The sequence below is a fragment of the Alosa alosa genome, chromosome 16 (genome assembly GCF_017589495.1).
Source record: "Alosa alosa isolate M-15738 ecotype Scorff River chromosome 16, AALO_Geno_1.1, whole genome shotgun sequence".
NCBI classification, from domain to species: Eukaryota; Metazoa; Chordata; class Actinopteri; order Clupeiformes; family Clupeidae; genus Alosa; species Alosa alosa.
This window is the reverse complement of record NC_063204.1, coordinates 3827737-3853921: the sequence shown is the minus strand read 5'-3', so window position 1 is coordinate 3853921 and position 26185 is coordinate 3827737. Positions and strand designations below refer to the sequence as shown.

General features: G+C 48.7%; 1 protein-coding gene across 1 annotated transcript in view; it reads left to right on the top strand.

The window, feature by feature from the left end:
- Positions 1-26185, top strand: part of LOC125309833 (E3 ubiquitin-protein ligase HECW1) — a 107988-nt gene that overhangs the window by 15127 nt on the left and 66676 nt on the right. Inside the window, exons 4-7 of the mRNA XM_048266956.1 lie at positions 7073-7180; positions 9574-9668; positions 20035-20110; positions 25640-25809. Coding sequence (XP_048122913.1) covers positions 7073-7180; positions 9574-9668; positions 20035-20110; positions 25640-25809 — 449 coding nt within the window. The remainder of the gene's footprint in view (positions 1-7072; positions 7181-9573; positions 9669-20034; positions 20111-25639; positions 25810-26185) is intronic.

Sequence of the window (26185 nt, the reverse complement as noted above, 5' to 3'; positions counted from 1 at the left end):
GGCCCGTATGCCTCATCATAGTGAAGCCTCGGCCCGTATGCCTCATCATAGTGAAGCCTCGGCCCGTATGCCTCATCATAGTGAAGCCTCGGCCCGTATGCCTCATCATAGTGAAGCCTCGGCCCGTATGCCTCATCATAGTGAAGCCTCGGGCCGTATGCCTCATCATAGTGAAGCCTCGGCCCGTATGCCTCATCATAGTGAAGCCTCGGCCCGTATGCCTCATCATAGTGAAGCCTCGGGCCGTATGCCTCATCATAGTGAAGCCTCGGCCCGTATGCCTCATCATACTTTCGTTTTCTTCGCGCAGTCTTTTCTGTCTCGTCCTTTTTTTACCCCCCTGCGCTCCGGAGCGCCTCTGCCTCCATCATTCTGCCCCATCACATCTCGCCGTTGCAGTGTCCTGCTTTCGGTTTTTCTCGCTTCTCCTCTTTGATCGCTTTAACTGGGCCTTTTGGACAGTGTCCCTGTTTTTAGAAAGTTTTCCATGTTTGCATAGCCTTCTACATAGCCTATACTTCCACAAAACTAACGCGCCAGATATTCTGGCTGCCCGCAGGAAATCATATGCATTGTGGGTAGCTTATTTTTAATGAAAACATAGCCTGCTGTCACGGTTCAGACAGACGACCAGAGGACCACAATTGCGTCACACCAGAAAGTTTATTAAACTTAGGGGAAAAGGGAAGTAGGGAGTGAGTGAAGGCTCAGGGGTTACTGGGAATAACAGGGATTCCGTCCAATGTGCTGGGTCTGTCCCCCCCAGTGGCAGCAATCGTCCTATGGCGGTGGTGGGTGGTCCGGAAGTCCTGGGGGAACACAGACACAACAAGGATGAAACAAGGCAGAAGTACAGTTCAAGGGAGATCCAAATTTCGTAGTAGCAAGGCAGAAGGCTGGTCAGAGTTACGGGGAGAAAAGAGTAGTCATGAGTCGTTACAGCAGAAAGCAGGTCTGGTTCTCTGGGGCAGAAGAGTATCCAAGATTCAGGCAGGTCGGGGTCACAAAACAAGAGTGAGCCAGAAGCTGTGAGCAAACAGGTTCGGGTGTGAGCTTTGCAGACGATCTGACAAAGGAGAGCTGAAAGACAGGGCTTTAAATACTGGGAGAGGTTAGTGGGTAATGCAGCGCAGCTGGCAGAGTAATTAGAGCAGAGCAGAGCAGGGACAGGTGGAGCTAGTTAGGCTGAGTAGAGAGAGTGGTGAGCAGAGTGGAAGATAGTGGAAACCAATTAAGGTGGTAACCCGGTGGGTGAGGGCTCATGACAGAACCCCAAGGGGCCGGCCCCAGAAGTCCCAAGAGCAACACCCACACCGGGCGGGAGGAGGGAGCCGGAGGAGGGCTAGAACCTCCGAGCGGTCAGTGAGCGGCCCCTCATCCTCGGAGGGAAGCCGGAGGGTCGTGGTCGGGAGATGGGACAGGTCCCGAGACAGGGTCAGGCACAGGACAGGAAGCCGAGCGGGCAGGACGGTCAGGGACCCCTCTGGGGCGGGGCCCTACAGAGTACAGGTTCAGAGACAGGGTCAGGGTCAGGCACAGGATGGGAAGCTGGGGCAGGGACGGTTGGGGGACCCCTCTGGGCGGCCCCTACAGATTGCAGGTTGATCAGGATGCGTTGGTGGAAGGCGGTGATGAGAGTCCTATCCACAATCCACTAGCTGGCACCCAGGTCCTTTCCTCAGGTCCATAGCCCTCCCAGTCAATGAGGTACTGGAGCCCCCTACCCCTCCGTCTGGACCCGAAGCAGGCGTGGGGCGGTGTAAACCAGACCACCATCGGCGAGTGGTGGAGGAGGAGGAGAAGGTGCAGCAGGGACCAGCCGGACTCTCATGAATGGGCTTAATCTTAGACACATGGAAAGTGGGGGTGCACCCTCATGGAATTAGGCAGTTGGAGCCGGACAGCAGTTGGGCTAATCACTCTTCACGATAGGGAATGGGCCAAGGAACCGAGGTGCCAGCTTTGCGACTCCTCCCTGAGTGGCAGGTTCTTTGATGACAACCACACCCTTTGACCAACATGGTAGGTGGGAGCAGGAATTCTCCGACGGTTGGCCCGGTAGTGTAGCTGGCAACGGATCTGAGGAGTGTGGCTCGGCTTGTGACCAGGTGCGGCGACATCGGCGGGCAAAAGCAAGTGCAGATGGGCAGGTAACCTCCCTTCCTGGCTGGCAAATGAGGAGGCTGGTATCCATAAACACATTGGAAGGGGACATACCGATGGCAGAGCAGGTCAGAGAATTGTGTGGCGTACTCCACCCATGTCAATTGCTGCGACCAGGAGTGGGGGGGCGCGGAGGTCATGCATCGCAGTGCCTTCTCGAGCTCCTGATTTGCCCGCTCTGACTGCCCATTGGATTGGGGATGGAATCCGGAAGTCAGACTGACTGTGGCTCCCAGCAGGTGACAGAACTCCTTCCAAAAGGCGGAGGGGAGAATTGTGGGCCACGGTCAGAAACTACATCCTTTGGCAGTCCGTGGATCGGAAGACGTGTTCTAGGACCACCTGGGCGGTCTCCTTGGCGGTTGGGAGCTTGGGGGGGAACCAAGTGTGCCATCTTGCTGAATCGGTCAACTATGGTGAGAATGACGGTCATGCCACTTGAAGGGGCAGCCCCGTGACAAAAGTCAAGGGCGATGTGAGACCAGGGGCGTCTGGGCACAGGCAGGGGCTGCAGCAATCCGGCTGGGGGCTGGCAGGGCGACTTGTGTTGGTTGCAGATGGGGCAGGCTTGGGCCAATTCCCGTACATCCCTTCTCAGAGAGGGCCACCAGAACCTCTGGGCTGAGCAGGTTGTAAGTGCGGGTGGAGCCAGGGTGACAAGCTAGGGCGGGAGTCATGTCCCCACTGAATGACCTGGGACCTCAGGTTTTGAGGGGACAAAAAGGCAGTCAGCTGGGCAAGCTGGGACCTGGCTGGTTCTGGAGAGCTTCCAGCACCTGTTCCTCAACAGCCCAGGTCAGAGCTGCTCTGATGCAGGGACTTGGCAGAATCGACACAGGATCCTTGGAGGGGTGTCATCCTTCTGGAATTGACGTAGAGGGCGTCTGGCTTGGTGTTGCGGTTCCAGGCGGTATGACAGAGTGAAATTAAACCTGGTGAAGAACAGGGCCCAGCGGGACTGCCTGGAGTTCAACCGTTTGGCCGTCGCGGATGTACTCCAAGTTCTTATGATCGGTCCAAGCGAGAAATGGAATGGTGGACCCCTCCAGCCAGTGGCGCCACTCCTCCAAGGCAAGCTTCACAGCCAGCAGCTCTCGGTTCCCTATGTCGTAATTGCACTCAGAGGGGACAACCGACGTGAGAAAAAGGCACAGGGATGGAGCTTCCTATCCTCCGCAACCCACTGAGAAATCACAGCACCAACTCCCACATCCCGGCGCCCACCTCCACAATGAATTGCCGGTCCACATCAGGCATCTGGAGGATGGGAGCGAGGTGAAGTGACCTTGAGGGTACTGAAGGCTTTTGTCGGCTGCTGGGGTCCAGGTGAAGGGTTGCTTGGTGCTGGTTAGAGCAGTGAGAGGGGCAGCAATGGTACTGTAGTTCGGATAAACTTTCTATAGAAGTTAGCAAACCCCAGAAACTGTTGCAGCTTCTTTCTGTTCTCGGAACTGGCCATGAAGTGACTGCTGATATTTTGGCAGGATCCATTTGGATACTTCCCTCTGCCACTATGTACCCCAGGAAGGCCACTGTCTTGACGTGAAACTCACATTTCTCTGCCTTGGCGTGAGGGAATTCTCCAGGAGACGATGAAGGACTTGCTGGACATGGCGGGTGTGTTCAGACAGGTTTTCTGGAGTAGATTAAGATGTCATCCAGGTAAACGAAGACAAACTTGTTTAACATGTCCGCAGCACATCATTCACTAGAGCCTGGAACACAGCAGGAGCATTGGTAAGGCCAAAAAGGCATAACCAGATACTCGTAGTGGCCTGTTGGTGTATTGAATGCGGTTTTCCATTCATCTCCCTCCCGATCCGCACTAGGTGGTAAAAGCGTTTCTGAGATCCAACTTGGTAAAACAGTGGCTCCCTGGAGCAACTCAAAGGCAGAGGTGAGCAGAGGCAGAGGGTAACGGGTTTTCACTGTGATGTCGTTGAGTCCCCTGTAGTCGATGCAGGCGCGAAGAGATCCGAATCCTTCTTCCCCACAAAGAAGAAGCCAGCACCAGCAGGAGATGAAGATGGACGGATTAATCCTGCGGACAGAGAGTCGTTGATGTAGTCCCTCCATGGACTTTCTTTCAGGAGCAGACAACTAATAAAGACTTGGCCCTTTGGAGGGGCTGTTCCAGGGAGGAGGTCGATGGCACAGTCGCACGGTAGGTGAGGGGCAGAGATGTGGCTCTTGCTTTGTTAAACACTTCTCTGAGACCATGGTAGCATTCTGGGACATTGGAGAGGTCAGGAGCGGAGTTAGTGGGTACTGGCCGAGGGGGTAGTGCGGCAGCAAGCAGGCAGGTTCGGTGGCAGTCCTCTCCCCACTCCCTGATCACCCCGGTCACCCAGTCGAGCTGAGGGTTGTGCCGGCGGAGCCATGGGTAACCCAGGATGAGGGGTTGGCCTGGAGAGGGGAGCAGGTGAAACTGGATAGTTTCTTGATGGTTTCGGACAGACCCATCGAGACCGGGCCGTGACATGAGTGACCGATCCGAGTAAGTGTCCGTCCAGTGCCCGGGCAGGAATAGGAGGTGTCAAACGGTGGTTCTCCAGTCCCAGTTGGCGTGCCAGCTTGATGTCCATTATGTTGGCTTCGGCGCCAGAATCCACCAGAGCAGCCAGGGTGTGAGTTGAGTCAGAGAGGCGGAGGTGAACTTGCAGCAGGGGTTTGATGGGTCGGAGGACTGGATGGTCATTGAGCTCAACCGGACTCCCCTATGCCCGGTGAGCCCGGCTTTTTAAAGGGCAGGTTACCACACGATGTCCATCACCTCCACAATAGAGGCAGAGGTTTGAGGTGAAGCGGGCTGGCACTCTGCAGGGAGAGAGAGGCTCGCCCAATCTCCATGGGCTCAGACTGGTCAAGCTGACTTGGGTGAGTGGCAGTAGATGACAGGAGCCCAGTCGGATCTCTCGAATGCCGGTAGTTGGTGGACCTTTGGCGCCCCTCTCCACGGCATCGGGTCTGTATCCTTCTGTCGATCCGGACAGTCAGTGCGATGGCTTCATCAAGAGTGGAAGGCAGTTCATGGGAGACCAACTCATCCTTGATATAGTCGGCCAAGCTATGGAAGAACGCGTCCACCAACGATGGTGTGTTCCAAGAACTTCGTCTTGCCAGGGTTCGGAAGTCGATGGAATGGTCTGCGACTGTACGTCTGCCTTGTCGAATAATGAACAGTTCACGGTGACGCCTCTGCGGTTGGTGAATCCAGGTCAAACACCTTCAGCATCTCCTCAGCAAACAGGTCGAAGGTTGCACACGCGGGGTTTGACGTTCAACCTCTGCTGTTCCCCAGAGTCGAGCTCGGCCCGTCCAGGTGAGTGATGGCATACCCAACTTTGGCCCTTCTGTGGCGAAGGTCCTTGGCTGCAAGGAGAACTGAAGTCGGCAGCTAGTCAGGAATGGCCGGACCTGGGTTGAATTGCCGTTGAACCGCCGGGGTTTTCCAATCTTGGGTTCTGGAGCAGCGGCTGCAAATGACCGGGGCAGGTAACTCGGGGGGGCAGGGGCTGGTGGGCAGACTGCCTGGAACTGGGCCGGTGGGCGGAGTGGCTGGGGTAAGGTTGGAGAGGAGTTGGATGATCATGGCGAGTTGTTGTTGCTGCTGCTGGAACTGCTGCTGGTGCTGCTGGAACTGCTGATGCTGTTGGTGGCCGACCTGAAGCAGGGAGGTGATGTCGCCGCTCATGCGGGCTAGCCCTCTCTCAGTGTGTTCCAGGCGTTGCATGGCGGTGGGTTGCTCAGGTTCGTCGGTTTCCATGTCGGGGGAAGTGTGCGCTGAGTCCATGATGGTCAGATCGTACTGTCACGGTTCAGACAGACGACCAGAGGACCACAATTGCGTCACACCAGAAAGTTTATTAAACTTAAGGAAAAAAGGGAAGTAGGGGTGAGTGAAGGCTCCAGGGTTACTGGGAATAACAGGGGATTCCGTCCAATGTGCTGGGTCTGTCCCCAGTGGCAGCAATGCGTCCTATGACGCCGGTGGTGGGTGGTCGGAAGTCCTGGGGAAACACAGACACAACAGGGGCGGATGAAACAAAGGCAGAAGTACAGTTCAAGGGAGATCCAAATTCGTAGTAGCAAGGCAGAAGGCTGGTCAGAGTTACCGGGATCGAAAGAGTAGTCAGGAGTCGTTACAGCAGAAAGCAGGTCTGGTTCTCTGGGGCAGAAGAGTATCCAAGATTCAGGCAGGTCCGGGGGTCACAAAACAAGAGTGAGCCAGAAGCGAAAGCAAACAGGTTCGGGGGTGTGAGCTTTGCAGACGATCTGACAAAGGAGAGCTGAAAAGACAGGGCTTTAAATACTGGGAGAGGTTAGTGGGTAATGCAGCGCAGCTGGCAGAGTAATTAGAGCAGAGCAGAGCAGGGACAGGTGGAGCTAGTTAGGCTGAGTAGAGAGAGTGGTGAGCAGAGTGGAAGATAGTGGAAACCAATTAAGGTGGTAACCCGGTGGAGTGAGAGGGCTCATGACAGCCTGCTATAGATTTCACAAATGGTTTCCTTTAATTTTGCGTTTCCATATCATTATAACCCGATTCAAAATTATGTATTATTTATGAATTAATTTGATTATTAATTAATTAATAATTTTAACACCTTTCCGACATTGCCCTTTTCATCTCACGTACGCCCCGTAGTGGCAGCTCCACAGCTTGTCCAGTCCTCTGAGATAAAAACTGGCAAAAATGTTTCCTGTAAGATCTTGTGAATACACATAAATTGAGTAACATCCATGGATTCTGGGGCCATGATGTTGAATGATTCTGTGAGCGTACTCAATCCCTTCATTCTGTACATAGATATCTGACTATATACTTTGCAGTGTAAATGTTTAAGCCTACGCTGTTATTATTAGGTTTCTTGGTGATTTGCCATTGATATTAATGAATGTTTTCTTTCAGACGAGGTGTTGTCGGAGAACTTCCTGGACTATAAGAACCGTGGCGTGAATGGATCCCATAGAGGTCAGATCGTGTGGAAGATTGACCTGAACTCCTGCTTTGTCGAATGTGAGTATAGAACGCTTTTTTAGATTTACAGTAAATTCAATCAGAATACTACTTAACTACGATACACTTTACCTGAAGGATCTAATTTAATCCTTGTGTCATGCAATGCCTTAGTGATCAGGCAGAATCAATCACAGACAAAGTAGTTTATCATCATTCATCAGGTACCACAGAATGATTTCTTCCCCAGAAAGGACTACAGCTCTCACTAGTGGCGTGGAAAACGTCTCCCTCCCCCTCCTCCACCTACTCCTCCTCCTCCCCCTCCTACTCCACCTCCTACTCCTCCTCACCCTCCTCCTCTTCCTCCACCTCCTCCTCCTCCTCCCTCTCCTCCTCCACCTCCTACTCCTCCTCACCCTCCTCCTCTTCCTCCACCTCCTACTCCTCACCTTCCTCCTCCACCTCTTCCCCCTCCACCTCTTCTTCCCCACTTCCTCCTCATCCTCCCCTCCCATCTCCTCTTCCTCCTCCCCACCTCCTTCTCCATCTCCTCCTTTTCCTCCACCTCCTCCTCCCTTCCCTCCACCTCCTCCTCCTTCTCAACCTACTCCTCCTCCTCTTCCTCCACCTCTTCTTCCTCCACCTCCTCCTCCAGTGCTTCACTAATCCCTATTTCTCAAAGCTGTCCTGTGCTGTCTGCTACGGTTCCATCCCCAGCTGTTTTAATTCCTTAGAATGTCAGATGACAAGCTTCCTGTGTCTCTGTGTTCCTGTGTCTCTGATAGAAAGAGAGAGAGAGAGAGAGAGAGAGAGAGAGAGAGAGAGGGACAGGTCACCCACTGTTGGATTGTCAAAGAAACATGTCTTATCTCTTCCCCAAAAAGCAGCTTATATAGCTCTACTGTCAGCAGATGTGCCTCTAGTGCCTCTCTCTCTGTCCTTCTTAAAACTACAGAGCTGGAAGAGTGAATAGGGAAATATGGAGCAGATGCTTGTTTGCTACCAATTAAACAACTGACAGACAACACAAATGCGCAGAGTGAATTGGTGAGATTTTTCATTTCGTTTTGCAGTGGTAACCAAATAGATTGAGAGAAGACGGCATCATACTGTATAAAACGAAAGACCAAAGAAAGTGTGTAAACCAAGGCCATCACAGGCCTCTAAAATAAGTCTGTGTGATTTGCATAGGGTCCGGTGGTCCTGACATTTGGGGTGTAAATAGGATCAGTTCAGGAGGGAAAGTGCACCACATTTGGAGTCTAAATAGAATCAGTTCAGGAGGGAAAGTGCACCACATTTGTTAGCTGACAGCAGACCAGGTGTGAGCTATTCTGAACTCTGGAGGAAAATGGGACAGCAGTGAAGTATGCCACGCTTGGTCCGTTTATAGAAAGCGTAGTAACCACTTGTGCTAGCTACCTGTTTCTCTGTGGCCAATGCCGGAGGGAGTCTTCTCGAGGAGAAGCTAACACTCATCTTCTGGTCTAGTGCTTTATTCCCTTGGCTAGGGCCATACAGTTCATCTCCCCTTCAGCAGTATGTTCTCCCTAGTGTGTGTGTGTGTGTGTGTGTGTGTGTGTGTGCGTGTACGTGTGCATGTGTGTGTGTGTGTGTGTGTGTGTGTGTGTGTGTGTGTGTGTGTGTGTGTGTGTGTGTGCGTGTGCGTCCTTTCTTCTATATTTCTGAGTGTATTCTTACAGCCACCCTTTGGGATTGTGAGTGAGTGGATGTGTGTGTTTGTGTCAGTGTCTGCTTGCCATACTGTTTTTGTCAGTGTGTGATCATCTTGTGTGTGTGTGTGTGTGTGTGTGTGTGTGTGTGTGTGTGTGTGTGTGTGTGTGTGTGTGTTTATATTCTGCACTACCACTGCCTTGCTAGACAGCTCTCTATTCTATCCCCTTGGCCCAGAAGTAATAGTATACTGTGCTATTTAGTCAAGGCTGGAGGCAGTCAAGCTGTGGACCCAGTACAACAGAATCCTTTTCTACTGGTGCCAGCCCAGATCCCCTCAGGGTCCTAATGCCCGCCTGTCTTTGGTGCTTTGTTGTGATACTGCAGCGGAGGCCTCTCTGTGGGACATCAAAGACCATGTCAAGTGTGTGGGGACTCTCATAATGCTGAGGTGCTGTGTGATACAGTATACTGTAGTCCGCTGGCCATAGTTGAACTGCTTATAGGTCCTGGCAGGACAAACAGGCACTTGGAACTGCTTATAGCACTGAACACACAGAAGCATCAACAATTTCAGCAAGGCAGACAGAGAAGGTAGTACGGACATCCATAAATGTTCATGAGTTATTCATTATGTGCAGCACACATCACATGTAAGTCCCAAGGCTCATGCTCACCTGTATAGAAACCTAAAGGCATCATATGGAGCATCACAAGGCCTCTTCTAAGACCTGTAACTGCTGTATAACTCTGCGGGCCTACTACTCTTGTTGCAGCTGAAACGAAGATCTGTTTCAAGTACTACCATGGAGTGAGTGGGGCACTGCGCGCGACTACCCCCAGCGTCACGGTGAAGAACTGCCCAGTGATGGTGAGTCGGCCTTGCCTGGATATGTCCTTCTCTCTCCAACCCCTCCTGGATATCTCCATCTCTCTCCATCTCCTCCTGGATATCTCCATCTCTCTCCATCTCTCTACTTCTCTCTCTATCTCCTCCTGTATATCTCCATCTCTCTCTCTCTTTCTCTCTCCTTCTCTCTCCTTCTCTCTCCATCTCCTCCTGGATATCTCCATCTCTCTCCATCTCTCTACTTCTCTCTCTATCTCCTCCTGGATATCTCCATCTCTCTCCATCTCTCTACTTCTCTCTCTTTCTCTTTCTTTCTCTCTCCTTCTCTCTCCTTCTCCTCCTGTATATCTCCATCTCTCTCCATCTCTCTCTTTCTCTCTTTCTCTCTCCTTCTCTCTCCTTCTCTCTCCATCTCTCCATCTCTCTCTCCTTCTCTCTCTTTCTCTCTCTTTCTCTCTCCTCTCTCCTTCTCCTCCTGTATATCTCCATCTCTCTCCATCTCTCTCTCTCTTTATCTCTTTCTCTCTCCATCTCTCTCCTTCTCTCCATCTCTCTCCTTCTCGTCCCTGTTCTATTGGCTGCATGTCCCATACACATATGAACATCCACATTTAGTCAGTACCGGTATATATCATAGATATTAAACTTTAATTATAATAGTAATGTCATAATGTAGTCTATATGCTTAGATATTAAACTTTAATTATAATATTAATCTTATAATGTTGTTATGACATATAGTTTTAACATTTTACATAGTTATATATAAGTACTATAGTACTATATTTTATAATAAATGATTTAAAACATTCATTTTTAATATAGCACATTAAAGTGGCTGACATAAGTTTATGTAAGTATTTATGAATAGACGAGACAAGAATTATGTCATTGTGTAATTCTCTTCTAACAGTTATTATTATAAAGCGTGTATGGCTTTATTAAGATCCTTTGCTGAATTAATTTTCTCAAATGGCAAATATGTCATCAATGTCATAATCAAGTGGCAAAAGAAGCTTTCTTATGCATTCAGATACCCCATGCTCATACAAAAAGCCTATACATTGTAATGCTTTATGAGTACAGTTATTAGAATATGTAAATAATGATATAGACTGATGTCAGTCATTATGGTACATAATGAATATGCTATAGCTCTTGAATGAATGTGTTTATACAGTAGTGCTTTGTGAATGCTGGGTTTGAGGAGAGTGCTAGCGCTGTGAATGCTGGGTTTGAGGCGAGTGCTAGCACTGTGAATGCTGGGTTTGAGGCGAGTGCTTGCGCTGTGAATGCTGGGTTTGAGGAGAGTGCTAGCATTCATGGTCATGCTAGCATTCATGGTGATGTTGTCTCACTGATAGGAGGTGTGATTAGTGGCTCTCTCTTATCTTTCCCTTGAAAAATTGTTCACTACAACAGAAGGTTAATCAGGTACAGAGGTGCAGTGATTCAGATCTTTATCTATGACCTGCATCTAGATTCAGTCAGATCTAGATGAATCAGTCACTAACTGAACAAATGAGTCGCTACGTAAAGTAGTGAATATGTGTCCACCTGAGCCATGTCCTGCATACTGTTCCGTACGTCCCTTTATACCAGCGCATCTTCAGTGTGTTTAAAGCTCAAGGATGAGAACATGACTTCATACTGTACCGTACGTTCCTTTATGCGAGCGCATCTTCAGTGTGTTTAAAGCTCAACGATGAAAACATGACTTCATTAGGTCATTTGGCCCCCTGGGCTCAGGCCAAACACCCTGGGCATGCCACACAAGACAGGACGGACGGAGGGTTGGAGGAAGGGAGGGGGTTTTATCAACCGGAGAAACGAGGGAGAGAAAGAAGAGGAGGTTGCGTGCCACAGCGCTCTCAAGATTTCCTTTTTCTCCTCTCCTCTTCCCCTTCCTCTTCCCTCCCCCTTCCTCTCTCTGCTCTTGGGTCTGGCGGATTAGTGGAGAAGAGAGAGAGAGAAGGGGGGGGGGGGTACAGAGAACAGGACCTTTTTGCCTCCAGCGTAATTTTATAGCTCTCTATAGCTCCTCCACCCCCACCCCACCCCCACCCCCACCTCATGAATCCTTAACTGGATTTATGGAGGATGAAGGAGGGGTTACTCCGCCACTCACATACCCACCCCCACCCCCACCCCCACCCCACCCAACCTACCATACACTTCCCACACCACCTATTCACCTTCTGTCTTAGAAAAAGACTCAGTACCACATCCCACTCTGCATACAGTTGTACTATTTAACAGTTTTGTCAGCCACTTGCCTGTAGTTTATGAGGTCCTTAAAATCCTAGCGCAGGGCCCCCTGGCACCAACCTGCTGTTAGTTCCCTTCTGTACGATTATGGTGCTGATGTTGTTATGATGATGATGGGGTTCTGCCATTGGGTGGAGGGGCCGGTGGAGGGAGAGAACCTGAGAATGTCACTGCGTTACACTGCTAGCTTGAAGGCTAATGCTCCACAAGATGAGGGGTCTTAACTGTCAGAAGGTCATTGTTTTCATCTCGCTGTGGTGTAAGATGATATAATCAATTTCCAATAACCATGAAAATGCTCTTTAGTTTGTGCATCATCATGTTGGGACCATTGGCTGCCTGATGGCTGACTGGGATGACTGGTGAATTTTATCTCTTTAAACAGTTTTCATTCCAGTAGAGGACCTCCATCACTAGCTGCACTATTAAACCACAGATGCATATTTAAATCCATTTTTAATATTTCATTAGAGCTCCTACCCCTACCAGGCATCCATTAGATCTGCTGTGATAATAATACAGGTATTAAATCCATATCTAATGAATGTCACCGCCTACTAGCTTCCAACAACATTATCTCTGGGCAGCACTAGCTGTACAGAACTAGAGTTGTACATCCAGGACTCGTTTCCCTAGTTCCTCAACATTTGACCTGACCTGTCGCTCGGGGCATAACGTTACAGTAACACAGGTGTCCTCTGTTGGCAGCTCTGAGGCAGTTTAGCGTTTGTGCGACGCCAGACCCACTGGCTGACTTGTCACTGATACGGGTGGCTGTTGTGCTGCCGTGGCCCGGAGAAGTGCTGAGCGCCCCTAAACCTGATCCGCACACCTCCTCTCCATCCTGGGGGTAAAAATAACCCGAGGGGAAGTGGCAGCGGAAGGCCCGAGGTCAGTTGCCCCCTGCGGGGTAGGAGAAGGTAGGGGAGGGTGGGTGTGGACGCACAGCCAGGTGGATGGACCGACCAGCTCGGCTCGGGGCTTCAGGTCCGGTAGGACTCGCACAAGTACATGTACAGCAGACTAGCGCAGCAGGCGACCGACTGTGAGGGATGTCCCCAAGACGGAGCACCAGAGAGAGGCGGAGGAGGAGAGCGGCGAGAGCACTCATGTGGATATCCAGCTGGGTAAGACTGGGGATGGACAGCACATCCTCACAGAGTCTGCAGTCGCATGTTTCTGCTTCTCTCTGTCTGTCTTTATCTTTCCTTTCATTCTCCGCTGTTGAATTGGGGGAGGAGTGCTTCTTCTAGAGAATGTCCCAGTCTGCCTCAGTGCCTCACCCAGACTACAGCTTGTCAGAACTGTCATAGGAACTAAGACTATTTTTCTCTCCAGCAGCAGTAAGCAGAAGATATCATCATTTCTTTATAACTCTCAAGGACGCTCTCTGTCTCTATCCTTCTATAGCTCTCTCTTTCTCTCTCTCTCTGTCTCTATCTTTCTATAGCTCTCTCTCTCTCGTTCTCTCTGTCTCGGTTTCTTTCAGTTTTGTGGAAATGGTTGTGATGTAAAGACGATGATGGCACTTCTAAGTCAACTCTGACCCTCTCTCGTCTCTGGGGGAGGCAAGCAAGCGAGAGATCCGTTTCAAATATGTGACAGCCATTTGTGAGAAAAATAGGCTGAAGAGAGACTGTCTGGGGCATCCCACATCCCAACACCATCTGAGAGTTTGGCGCTTAGCGGGCTGCGGGCATGTTTCATACTTAATCTGCAGCTTGATTCCCCACTGGGTTGCTGGTTAGACTGCTCAGTGCTATGATATGTTCTGAGTAGTTCCATTGCCCGCCTTTTCACTGGTGTACAGTGTGGCCTGAGGCTGAAAAAAAGGCTTTCTTTGGATTTTAGGATTTGTGGTGCTTTGTTGCATTCTTATGTATCAGAGCTATTTTAATGCAATCTATTTGAGACTTGCCAACTTTGAAATGTAAATGATCTATCTATCAGAGAGCAGAAGACATGTACCCTTGAGACAAACGCTCTTTTGATGCAGTGATGTGGATTGCTGTGGAGACAAAAGAATCACTAAAACTATTTTACAAAATGTTGCTATGGGCCCTTTTTGGTGTCTGAAATAAAAAATGTAATTAGATATTTAATAAATGAGTTCTAAAGCCTCTGTATTAGTTGGACGGCAGTTCTTGCAACTCTTGTAGAAACCCAGGAAGCTGTGGGAAGTTCTGTAATGGGCTGCACCCTCTGTTCCCAGTGCACTGTGAACTCGCTGCTCCTTCTTGCTGAGGCCGGGGCTCTTAAAGGAATTATCCGGAGTAAAATACACTTTAGATCAATTTACGGATGATTAGGAGTACATACGTTGAGTTGACATCAAAATCATGTCATTCGGATGTGTTTTGAGAAAGTTCGATTTTACCGTTTTTAGTCAAAACTCGTTAGCCTGGGAGTGACCAGGGCAAGTCATTTCGCCACTACAAAACGCTATTTTTATTCCTCTTCTACAGTTCCAAACAACATTACACTTACGTGGTAGTAAGTAGAGGGTCCCTAAAGCCAAACCGAAGTATCCCGAGGTCTTTATGTGGTCGGATAGAGAGTCCAGAATGAATTTCATCAAGCCAGTACCTTTCCGGAAATGTTGCTGCTGCAGCTGGCGTCTTTAGGGGAAAGTCCGTAGGAGTCGATTGCCGAGTGTGGCTCTGGAAATTCACAATTTCGTCGCCGTTTTTTTAAAAAAAAAAAAAACATAGTCCAGTGCATACAAACTTCATTTCAATTTCGAAAGAAATACTGGACTATGTTTTTTTAAAACGGCAGAGAATAATGAATTTCAAATCCACTCACTTCGGCAATATAGACAGAAACATATAGCAGCCTGGAGAGGGCATCTGTGGGCAAAAGGGGACCTGGAGAGGGCATCTGTGGGCAAACAGGGCATCTGGAGAGGACATCTATGGGCAAAAGGGGGATCTGTGGGCAAAAGGGGCATCTGGAGAGGGCATCTGTGGGCAAACAGGGCATCTGGAGAGGACATCTATGGGCATCTGTGGGCAAAAGGGGCATCTGGAGGTGACCAGGTGTGGTTTGGGCAGCGCCGCCATCTGCCCACTCTGCCTCTCCAGATGGAGGTGAGGAGGTCCAGGGCTTTTCCTCACCACACAAAAGAGGAACATAAGAGAAGGAAGGGGAAGGACTCGCCTCCTGCACTCCCCCACCTCTGCTGGAAATGCTTATGAATTATGGTCACATATTAATGGGCTTGAGAAAGCTGAACTTCAGTAGCACAGTGTCTCTTCAGTCGCTGAACATACGTGCTGTGTTGTACTTAAATGTCCTCTTTAATTTTGCTGTAACGGCATGTTTTGTTGTGTCGAGCCCCTTTGCTTCTCACATCGGCCATGTCTGCCACCAGCCTTCAATGTGTTTTAAGGATTTAAGGATATATGTTTCTGTCTAATGGATTTTATAACATTCAGATTCAGAGAGTATTAGACACAGACTGTGTTTTGAGATGCAGCAGCCTGGGGAACAGCACAGAGTGGGTTATGTGCAGCATCATGCTAAAGCATTGGAGATTATGTGCAGCATCAGACATGCTAAAGCATTGGAGATTCATAAAATACTGCAGCATATGGAAGTGTCAAGAATTCATTCAAGCCATTCTAGGGAGGCGGAGCTGTTTGCATCCATCATGGTGAAATGAGCTTTGCAAGAAGATTTGGAGACATTTGGTCACTGCAATTACCCAATCCTGTTCTATTTCATTTAAAAAGAAAACTCCAGTTGTCCTGTAAACTGTGAAGGACAGAGAATTATGTGCTATGATGTCTGAGAATCTGAGAAACTTGAGCTGTGGGGAACTAGTTTGAGTTACATTAGCTAGCATGATGCTAGTTTGAGCTACATTAGTTAGCATGATCCCAGAATCCCACCTGAGCTGTGGGGAGCTAGTTTGAGCTACATTAGCTAGCATGATCCCAGAATCCCACCTGACCTGTGGGGAGCTAGTTTGAGCTACATAGCATGAACCCAGAATCCCACCTGAGCTGTGGGGAGCTAGTTTGAGCTACATTGGCTAGCATGATCCCAGAATCCCACCTGAGCTGTGGGGAGCTAGTTTGAGCTACATAGCATGATCCCAGAATCCCACCTGAGCTGTGGGGAGCTAGTGTGAGCTACATTAGCTACCATGAACCCAGAATCCCACCTGAGCTGTGGGGAACTAGTTTGAGCTACATTAGCTACCATGAACCCAGAATCCCACCTGAGCTGTGGGGAGCTAGTTTGAGCTACATTAGCTACCATGAACCCAGAATCCCACCTGAGCTGTGGGGAGCTAGTTTGAGCTACATTAGCTACCATGATGCTAGTTTGAGCTACATTAGCTAGCATGATCCCAGAGTCCCCTCATCATAAACAGGATATGACGTGACACGCTTGGGAAGGATTGTGACCTGATGTATTGCAGCTGGTTTGTTCTCCTCCTTGTGTGTGTGACGTGTGTATGTAAAGTGCAGAGGGCACCTAGGGTGTGTGTGTGTGTGTGTGTGACGTGCGTATTCAAAGTTCTCAATGTCTCGTTTTAAATGTCAGGGCCCTCAGAAGTCTACCAATGAAGTGTGGAGATACATTGAGCCTCGTAAATGGTGTAAAACAGTGATTTATTTGCATGGCTAGCCCGATGCGAAGCACCACCATTGAAAAAAAGCTGTTGGTAGCATCGGCTAACTAAGCGCCAGATTTTGGAGTGCAGGGGACAAGCCGAGTTGGGCTATGAGACATACGTTCACACTCGGTATCATGTTTCAACACACTTTAGGTCAATATCACACCGGAATTCTCCTTTAATATAAGTGCAGAGGGCACCCAGGGCTGGCGATGCCAGTTTTAAACATCTGTTTGACGATGCCCCCTGAGTTAACCTCTCTGAGCTTCTCTGTCGGATGACTGGCTTCTGCGTTCATGCCAGTGTGCAGATGACAGACAGAAGTGGAGTCAGTGTGCACTTTTCAATGTGTTTGTGCCTGCGTGTGTGTGCCTGCATGCGTGTATGTGTGTGTGTGTGTGTGTGTGTGTGGTGTCATGTGTGTGCTTGTGTGAAATGTGTCAGTGTGCCTTTTGTATGTTTGTGTGCCTGTATGTGTGTGTGTGTGTGTGTGTGTGTGTGTGTGTGTGTGTGTGTGTGTGTGTGTGTGTGTGTGTGTGTGAAGTGGAGTCAGTGTGCGCTTTTCAATGTGTTTGTGTGCCTGCGTGCGTGTATGTGTGTGTGTGTGTGTGTGTATGTGTGCATGTGCGTGTGTGTGTGTGTGTGTGTGTGTGTGTGTGTGTGTGATGCACGTGCTGAGTCACTCTGGTACTGTTCCCTCCTCTCACGTGGCATTCTCTTGCTATTAGCATTCAGTCGTTGCACTGCTGAGAAAGAGAAGCATTTCCTCCCCTTTAGCCAACCCCCCCTTCACCTCTCATCTTTTGTCCGAGCCTTCCCTCCCTCTCCTCCTCTTCATTGATCTCCTCTTCTCTCCTCTTCGCTCCTCCTCTTCTCTCCTCTCTTCTCCTCTCTTCTTCTCTCCTCTCCTCTATCTCCTCTCTTTCCCTGTTTCTCCCTTGTTTTTTCTCTCCTCCTCTCCTCTCTCTCCTCTACCTTCTCCTCTCCTCTCCTCTCTCCTCTTATCCTCTGTTCTCTCCTTTCTCCTCTCCTCTCCTCCCCCTCCTCTCCTCCTCTTCTCTCCTCCTCTCTCTAGCCTCTGGCCCTACCCATTATCTTACTAAGTGCAACATACGTCTGCTGTCCTCTGACTTGACACTGGCTCGTCTTTCAAGCTCAGGCTTTTTCAGTGTGTCAGCAGACCCCCCCCCACCACCACCACTACCACCACCACCACCACCTCCACCACCAATACCACCACCACCAGCCTCACGCTCAGGTACCTTTAACAAGCACTTAGTCTGGGGAAGAAGCTTACACAACAAGTGTTGTATACTATATATATTTTATTATACATTATCAGGGCTTTTATATATATTTTGGGCCTTTTTTGCCTTCAGATAGGATAGTGAAACTCAGGAAGTGAGAGGGAGATAGAGATAGGATGGGATCAGAAAATTTCAAGCACTGGACCCAAACATGGTATGAAGCAGAGCTCCCCATGGTGTCTGCCTGATACAGAAATAGAGATGTGTGTCCTCCTTGCTTCTTTAACCTCGCTTCTCCAATGGAGCTCAGGCTCCAGACTCTATGGTGCATAGTGCCCTGAGACCTCAGGCTCCAGACTCTATGGTGCATAGTGCCCTGAGACTTCAGACTCCAGACTCTATGGTGTATAGTGCCCTGAGGCCATTTCAATTGTTTCAGCACTACAGAAATGAAGCTGAATTCCATTGAATATGCCGTATCGCTAAGTGTGGATACGTTAGTGAGTAACACCACAGTCATGCCGCATCACTAAGTGTGGATACGTCAGTGAGTAACACCACTGTCATGGCGGCAGCTCTGCTATGGTTTTAGTGTAGATACGACACTTAATCGCATTATTTAGCACCTGTGTTGATGTGTGTGGAATAGGTCATGTCACTGCTGTTGGTTTGCCTGTTGGTCTCGCTGTAATTCATTAAGGGGCTGTAACTGATATTGAGTCGTATTGATGCCTTGAGCTGTCCTCCGTTTGTTTGCCCTTTGTGTCCAGTGGAATGGAGCGACACACTTTTGGTTTCCTCCATGACTGCCCCCCTAATGCTGTCATTGGCTGGGTACCACATCGCTAATAAGAGCCAGGGGTGCCGATAGCATCATATGACTGTCTGTGTGCTTGTGTCTGTGTGCTTGTGTCCGCTCGTGGGGGATTATACGGGATTTGAGCATTTCACTATCTACACTCTGTCATCTTTTGTGTTATCAGATTTAAAAGTAAATCTCACCCATGCTCGAGTGCTCAGCTTGTCCACGGCCTCGTGTGTGTGTGTGTGTGTGTGTGTGTGTGTGTGTGTGTGTGAGAGATAGGGGAAACCTAGTGAGGCAGACCCTTGGAATGGAGTTCATTTTGGACTTACGGGTGAATCGATGGGTGTTTCGAGGCATGCCACCGATTATTTTAATCTGTCTGTGTTTACGGTTAATCCGTAAAAGCTCTTGCTATTGTGAGCCGGGGACAGAGAGGCGACTGGATTTGCGGTTTGACAGTTGAACACACAGGATTTGCATCTCATTTGGTGAAACTGGTCCAAACCCCGTCTTGCTCCGCCTCCTCTTTGTTTTTCAGGTTTTTTCAGAGACAGATTTATCTCTCACTCACGTATATAATAGCCATTCTTAGTCCAGTCCAACTTCTCTGCCTTTTATGTGCTCGTGAGCTGGATTTCTGTGGTCATGGGCGGACAAAATCCTCACGTACAGACAACTGAATTTGTAAATAAAACCTTGAAGTGATAGAAATTGAATTTATAAATAAAACCTTGATTGTTTATTAAACTGGTATCAGTGCACAAACATCATAACAAACAAACAGAATGTATGTGTGTATGTGTCTGTGTGTGTGCGTGTATGTTTTTGAATGTGTGTCCGTGTGTGCGCCATGTGTGTGTGCACTGATAGTTGAGATGAGCTCTTCTCTGTTCTGGGAACAGTCCTCCCCTGGGACCTCCCACTGGACTCTTCCTCTTCCTGCACTCCGGATCAATGCTGCCCTAATGACTGCAGCCTATTGATCACAGCTGTTAGCAGTTAGCCGTTAGCAGCTCCCTAATGGCCCTTAAGCACTGCAACACTCGGCCGGCTGGGCCAGGAACCAGATGAGTGGACCAATGTCATATAGTTTCAGTAAAGCATTAGTCCGCTTCACTCCTCTCCTCACTCTCTCTAATAACATTGGTCATTTTCTCTGGTGGACATTACTTTGGCTAGTCAGACTCCCTCCTGAAACGTGTGCCTGTTGAGATCGCTCCCTCCTGAAACGTGTGCCCTGTTGGGATTGCTCCCTCCTGAAACGTGTGCCCTGTTGGGATTGCCTCTTAGGGATTCCCTCTTCATTTGGAATAACATCACATGATAATAACTTTCATTTTTCCTTCTTTTTATTCTTATATCCTAATCTCTCTATCTATTCTTTCTGTCTGCTCCTCTCTCTCTCTCTCTCTCTCTCTCTCTCTCTCTCACTCTGTCCAGCTGTTGAAGCCTGTGGCATGCCCGGAGGTGACCCAGAGTCTGGGCAGCAGGCGCCTCATCAGTTTCTCCCTGTCAGGTGAGTCTCTCCGCAGATGGACACTGCTCCAGACCTCCTCCTCCACCTCATCTTCCTCCTCCTCCTCCTCCTCCTCCTCCTCCTCCTCCACCTCATCTTCCTCCTCCTCCTCCACCTCCTCCTCCTCCCTCCACCCCTCATCTTCCTCCTCCTCCTCCTCCTCTTCCTCCTCCTCCACCTCATCTTCCTCCTCCTCCTCCTCCTCATCTTCCTCCTCCTCCTCCTCCACCTCATCTTCCTCCTCCTCCTCCACCTCATCTTCCTCCTCCTCCTCCTCCACCTCATCTTCTTCCTCCTCCACCTCATCTTCCTCCTCCTCCTCCTCGTTTCCTCCTCCTCCTCCTCCTCCTCCTCCTCCTCATCTTCCTCCTCCTCCTCTTCCACCTCATCTTCCTCCTCCTCCTCCTCGTTTTCCTCCTCCTCCTCCTCTCTCCTTCATGAGGTGGTCTTGTGTTGAACTGCTGTACAGGTCTAAGGACTGCACTGATTACTTTGGAGGAATCTCTCTGGACTTTGGATATGGTTTTGTGTTCCATATATGGTCTTTTGGGCCCCCACCGTCCACTTCAAAGCAGCGCTGCCTGGAAGGCACTAGGGTTAGGCAAGGGTTAGGTTAGGGAAAAATATGTTTTATTATAGTGGGTGGGTTAGGCAAGGGTTAGGTTAGGGGAAAATACGTTTTATTATAGTGGGTGGGTAGGCAAGGGTTAGGTTAGTGGCTGACTGTGAGTGCACTGGCTGATTGGATCCGGCCACACCAAAGTGGGAAGGGTGGTGGGGCTGTCTGGATTATGGATATTAATAATATATTATGAAAGTACTAATGTATATAAGTATAGTATATAAGTAATAACAAATAAAACGTTTTTTTATAATATTAAAGTAAAAGGAAAAACAAAAACTAAAGGGTAGGGCATGGAGACTGGGAGTTGAATTAATGGGCATAGAGGCTGGAGATTGGACTAAGAGGCTGGGGGTAGGGGTTAGACTAAGAGGCCAGGGGTGGGGATAAGGGTTAAGCCAAGGGGTTGGGGGTGGGGAAAAGGGTTAGGTTAAGGGGTTGGGGTTAGGTAATGGGGCTGGGGTTGGGCTAAGGGGCTGGGGTTGGGGAGAGCGCCTAGTATGCCTCTAGTGCATAAGCATGAAGTTGAACATTTAGATGCAACAACTAAATGTTTAGAACAACACTTTAATAATAGGCCTACAATAAATAAATAAACCGCTATGACGTTTAGGCTACTTTTGACCATCGCATTTATCGCCTGTAACTCCGTGATAAGGACCTAACAGCAAAGTATTTGGCTGAGCAACGTAGGTTAATATGTTCTATGTTTTGTCCACATGATATAGGCCTATGTCTAATCATTGTTGCACTCGAACACTCTGAATCATTGTTGCACTTGTTGCATTGTTTCATTCGTCCTCCCTTTCAATCGTCCCGAGCGGTTGTTCTCTCTCCAAACTAACTTTATTCTCAAAATGTTGAGTTTAATGTAAAATTATCGCCGAGATTAAAGTCGACATGATTTTTCAACTTTATTCTCGAAATGTTGAGTTTAATGTCGACGCATGGCGACATTAAAGTCGATACATCAAGATTAAAAGTCGATATTACATTTCAACTTTATTCTCGAAATGTCGAGTTTAATGTTGACATGGCAACTTTAAAAGTCGACATGTCGAAGTTTAATCTAATCATGGCAAAAATATTTTTTTCCTTCATGTGTGGCCCTAATACTCCGTCGTACTTAAATCATTGTACTCCTTGTACTGAGACTATAAAAATGATACCAAACATGAATACATTTACAGTTAATAACACAAACATATAATTCAGCTAAAGTTAACCCTAAGGTCTTTGTCTTAACCAAAGACAGAACAAAGGAGCTTGTGGACAGATGGTAGGAGCAAATGGTGCCCAGCCAGTGGGGAGCATTTCACACCTACATCTGCATTGAATAGATCAAAGGAAAAGGGAGAGAATACACTCTCAATGTAAATGGGGCTAAGCCTCCATCTAGTCTGGGGCCAGAAAATGTCATAAAAATAATTCCCATCACATGTATGTGGTTGGACCTCATGTACACCGTAATTGCACAAAGGCACCATGTGCATCAATAGCAATAGCAACTTTCCTGTTCCACTCTGGGATTTTACTATTTCAACCCTGTAACTTGCCTCTTGAGAGAAGCTCTCACCAATAATGAGTCATCGAGAGGCTCTTTTTCGAATGACTGCACGGAAATACTGTGTTGAGAAGCTTTCTGTGAATACAACATTAAATTCTACTACTAATGGTGAAAACAATTTGTACCACGATGAACTGTATCATAACCACTTTGCTTGTGCAGACACCAAGGTCTGGTTTGATATGGCTAGTATGCTTCATGAACTTGCCCCAACAATATCAGGATTGTTAATTCATAATAATATTCTAAGGAAATTTAATTAAAATATTGCAAACTATAATGTATCTGCCAAATATTGAAATTATGATGACAGGACAGTCCCGAAGTCCATAAAGATGGGTGCTGGTTCAGAAATACCCTGTAGTGTTGAAGTAACCCTGTAATGGGTGCTGTTTCAGAAATACCCTGTAGTGTTGAAGTAACCCTGTAATGGGTGCTGGTAAATACCCTGTAGTGTTGAAGTAACCCTGTAATGGAATGGAACACCATATAGCTGGTCAGTCATTAATTTGCCAGTGTCTGGGCAGACAGACCCTACGAGGAGTCACGCTGTAGTTAGACTGATGGAGTGAGTGGTCAGAGACGCTCTGAGCTGAGGGGGCAGGCCGGCCGTACTGCTAAGTGGGTGACGTGGTGTGTGTTTGTGTGTGTGTGTGTGGAGTAAAGTTAGGCAGAGTGGCCAGACAGCGCCCGTGGTGTGTGTGTGTATGTGTGTGTGAAGCAAAGCTAGGCAGAGTGGCCAGACAGCGCCTAGGGCTGTGGGGATCTCCGTCCAGCACTCCATGTCAGGATGCCAACCCTGCACTCTTGATCCACGACACAGAGAGAGAGAGAGGGAGAGAGAGAGAGGGAGAGAGAGGGAGAGAGTCTGACTGGACAGATCTGGAACACAGTGTCCTTTTCCTGTATGTTTACAAGTAAAAAGGGGGGGGGGTAGCAGTAGAGACAAGAAAGAGAGGAGGGATAGAATAGTAGGGAAGGAGAAAGAGTGGCACACAGGCAGGCAAAGAGGGAAAAAGAGAAAAGAAGAGCTGATTGTGGACAGAAATAGAGGGATAGAGGGGTAGGGGGGAGAGAATGAATGGAACAGATGGAAGGCAGAGACAGACAGACACACACACACACACACACACACACAGACAGGCAGACAGACACACACACACACAGACACACACACACACACACAAACACACACACACATACAGATAGACAGACAGACAGACAGACAGACACACAGATAGACAGACAGACAGACAGACAGACACACACACACACAGACAGACAGACAGACAGACAGACAGACAGGCCGGCAGAAGGAAATACAGTAGTTTAAGAGGCTCAGTGATTATGTGTCAGTGCCTCAGTCTTGTATGTGGAATGGTGCTGTGGCTCTTGGTCTCCTCTGTCCTTAGTGGCTGTTTAAGGAAGTAATTAGCTCCACTGGGAACCACGCTGTCTCTCTCTCTCCCTCTCTCTCTCTCCCTCTCTCTCTCTCTATCATCTCTCCCTCTCTCTCCTCTCTCTCTCCCCCTCTCTCTCCTTTCTCTCTCTCCACCCCCCCCCTCCATCTCTCTCTCCCTCCCTCTCCTCTCCTTCTCCTCCACATTCCCTGTCTCCTAGAGATGGCTTTGGCTTGGACCCTGGTGTGTTTTGTCTGGTGGAATGTGGAGGGCTTGGCCACAGCTGCAGGATGATGGGTGTGGAGAGCAGAGAGTGCGAGTGAGTCTCCGTGCCAGAGTGGACACCACTCAGACCACAAGCGTCCTCTCAGAGATCGGCAGACAGTCACCTGACAGGGTTGTGCAATGGCCAGAGAACACTTGTTTTCCCCCCACATGCCAACAGCGCACAGGAGCCCGAGTGGGAATTCTGAACGGACATGCACTTAGTTTCTTTCATAATCTAATAAATAAGATGCATGATGGGTAACAGATGCATGATGGGTAACAGATGCATGATGGAGAGGCACCCGAGTGTTGTTCTTATTGTCGTACGGTGTAAGAGGATCAGTACTTAAAATACAGAGATCGAAACAGAGCTATCTTGAGATGTCTAATTTAATCTAGCTCTCCAGTTTCAGGTCAGACAAATGTACGACCTCTTCAGTTTTGGTTTAGCCTCGGGGTGGGCTAGTTAGTGTAGGTCTTGAACTAACAAGCAGAACTAATGAACGGAATTGGCTGCTCAGTTCATGGGTGGACCAGTTATGTCATCTCTGCATCCTTTCTCTCCCTCCAACCCTCCTCCATGTCCCTCTCTTCTTTACTCTCCTCCTCTCTCCTCTCCTCTGCCATTTCCCACTCTCCTCCTTTTCATCTCTTCTCCTCCTCCTCCTCTCCTCTCCTCCTCCTCCTCTCCTCTCCTCCTCCTCTCTTCGTGCCTTTTTCCTCTCTCCTCCTTTCCTCTCATCACCTGTTCTGTCCTCTCCTCCTCATCACCTGTTCTGTCCTCTCCTCCTTTCCTCTCATCACCTGTTCTGTCCTCTCCTCCTCCTCATCACCTGTTCTGTCCTCTCCTCCTCCTCCTCTGTCCTGATTGGCTTGCTCAGTTCATGGGTGGACATTCACTTCCTCCATCGTGCTGTTTGACCGCTTCCCTTCCTGTCTAACTCGCTCTCTCAGCCTTTCCATTCCAATTCAATTCAATACAATTCACGTGAGCTTTATTGGCATTGCTGTTTCAATTCTGCATTGCCAGAACAAACAAATGCAGTATATTTGAGTAAACAAATGCAGTATATGTGAGTAAACAAATGCAGTATATGTGAGTACAACTCACAAAAACACTACTGTATGAAGTATCATTGTTTACATCAAACATAAACAACACAATACAGCTAACATACACTCCCCACACACTCCCCATGCACTCCCCACACACTCCCCACACACTCACCACAGACTCCCCACACACTCCCCACACACTCCCCATGCACTCCCCACACACTCCCCACACACTCACCACACACTCCCCACACACTCCCCATGCACTCCCCACACACTCCCCACACACTCACCACACACTCACCACACACTCCCCATGCACTTTCCACACACTCCCCATGCACTCCCCATGCACTTCCCATTCTTTCCCCTACCTTGTTCTTCCGCTACACTTTGACTAGTACTCCAGTACTTAAAACTGCTGCACTCTCACTCTCTGGTATTGATTGATGTAGTGTGCAGTCTCCTCTGCATTGTAGACTGAATGTTATTTTCCTTTTTTTAAATCGCTTTTGATAAAAGTGTCTGCTAAATGAATACATGTAAATGTTAATGCATTCTTTCTCTCTCTCTCTCTCTATCTCTCTCTCTCTCTCTCTCCCTCCCTCTCTCCTCAGACGTCCAGGCAGTGGGGCTGAAGAAGGGGATGTTCTTCAACCCCGACCCCTACCTGAAGATCTCCATCCAGCCCGGCAAGCACAGCACCTTCCCTGCGCTGCCCCACCACGGCCAGGAGAAGAGGTCCGGCATCGTCTGCAACACCATCAACCCTGTCTGGCAGCGCGAGGTCAGTCCTGCACAGTGGTCAGAGGTCAGGGGTCAGGCACGGTGGCTCACCACAGCTGGTTGATTATTACAACACAGCAGCCATCACTATGACTGCATTTCATATGTCTGGTTTGTCACTCACAACTATTTTTTGTCATTGCGTATAATGCCAAGGGGAGTCTATGTCATCATGTATTTGAAATGTGTATTTTTTTATTTTTTTCCTTATTTCCATATTTGGATTTATTTTGCACGTGCAGTGATATGTCAAATGTGAACTACTCTCACACCGTATTCTAACGGCATATGATGTGAACGAGTGTCAGCCAAAAAATCAGTTTGATTACTCTGTTTTCAATTAGAATGTCCTGACTGCTCGCAAGCAAAGCAGCATG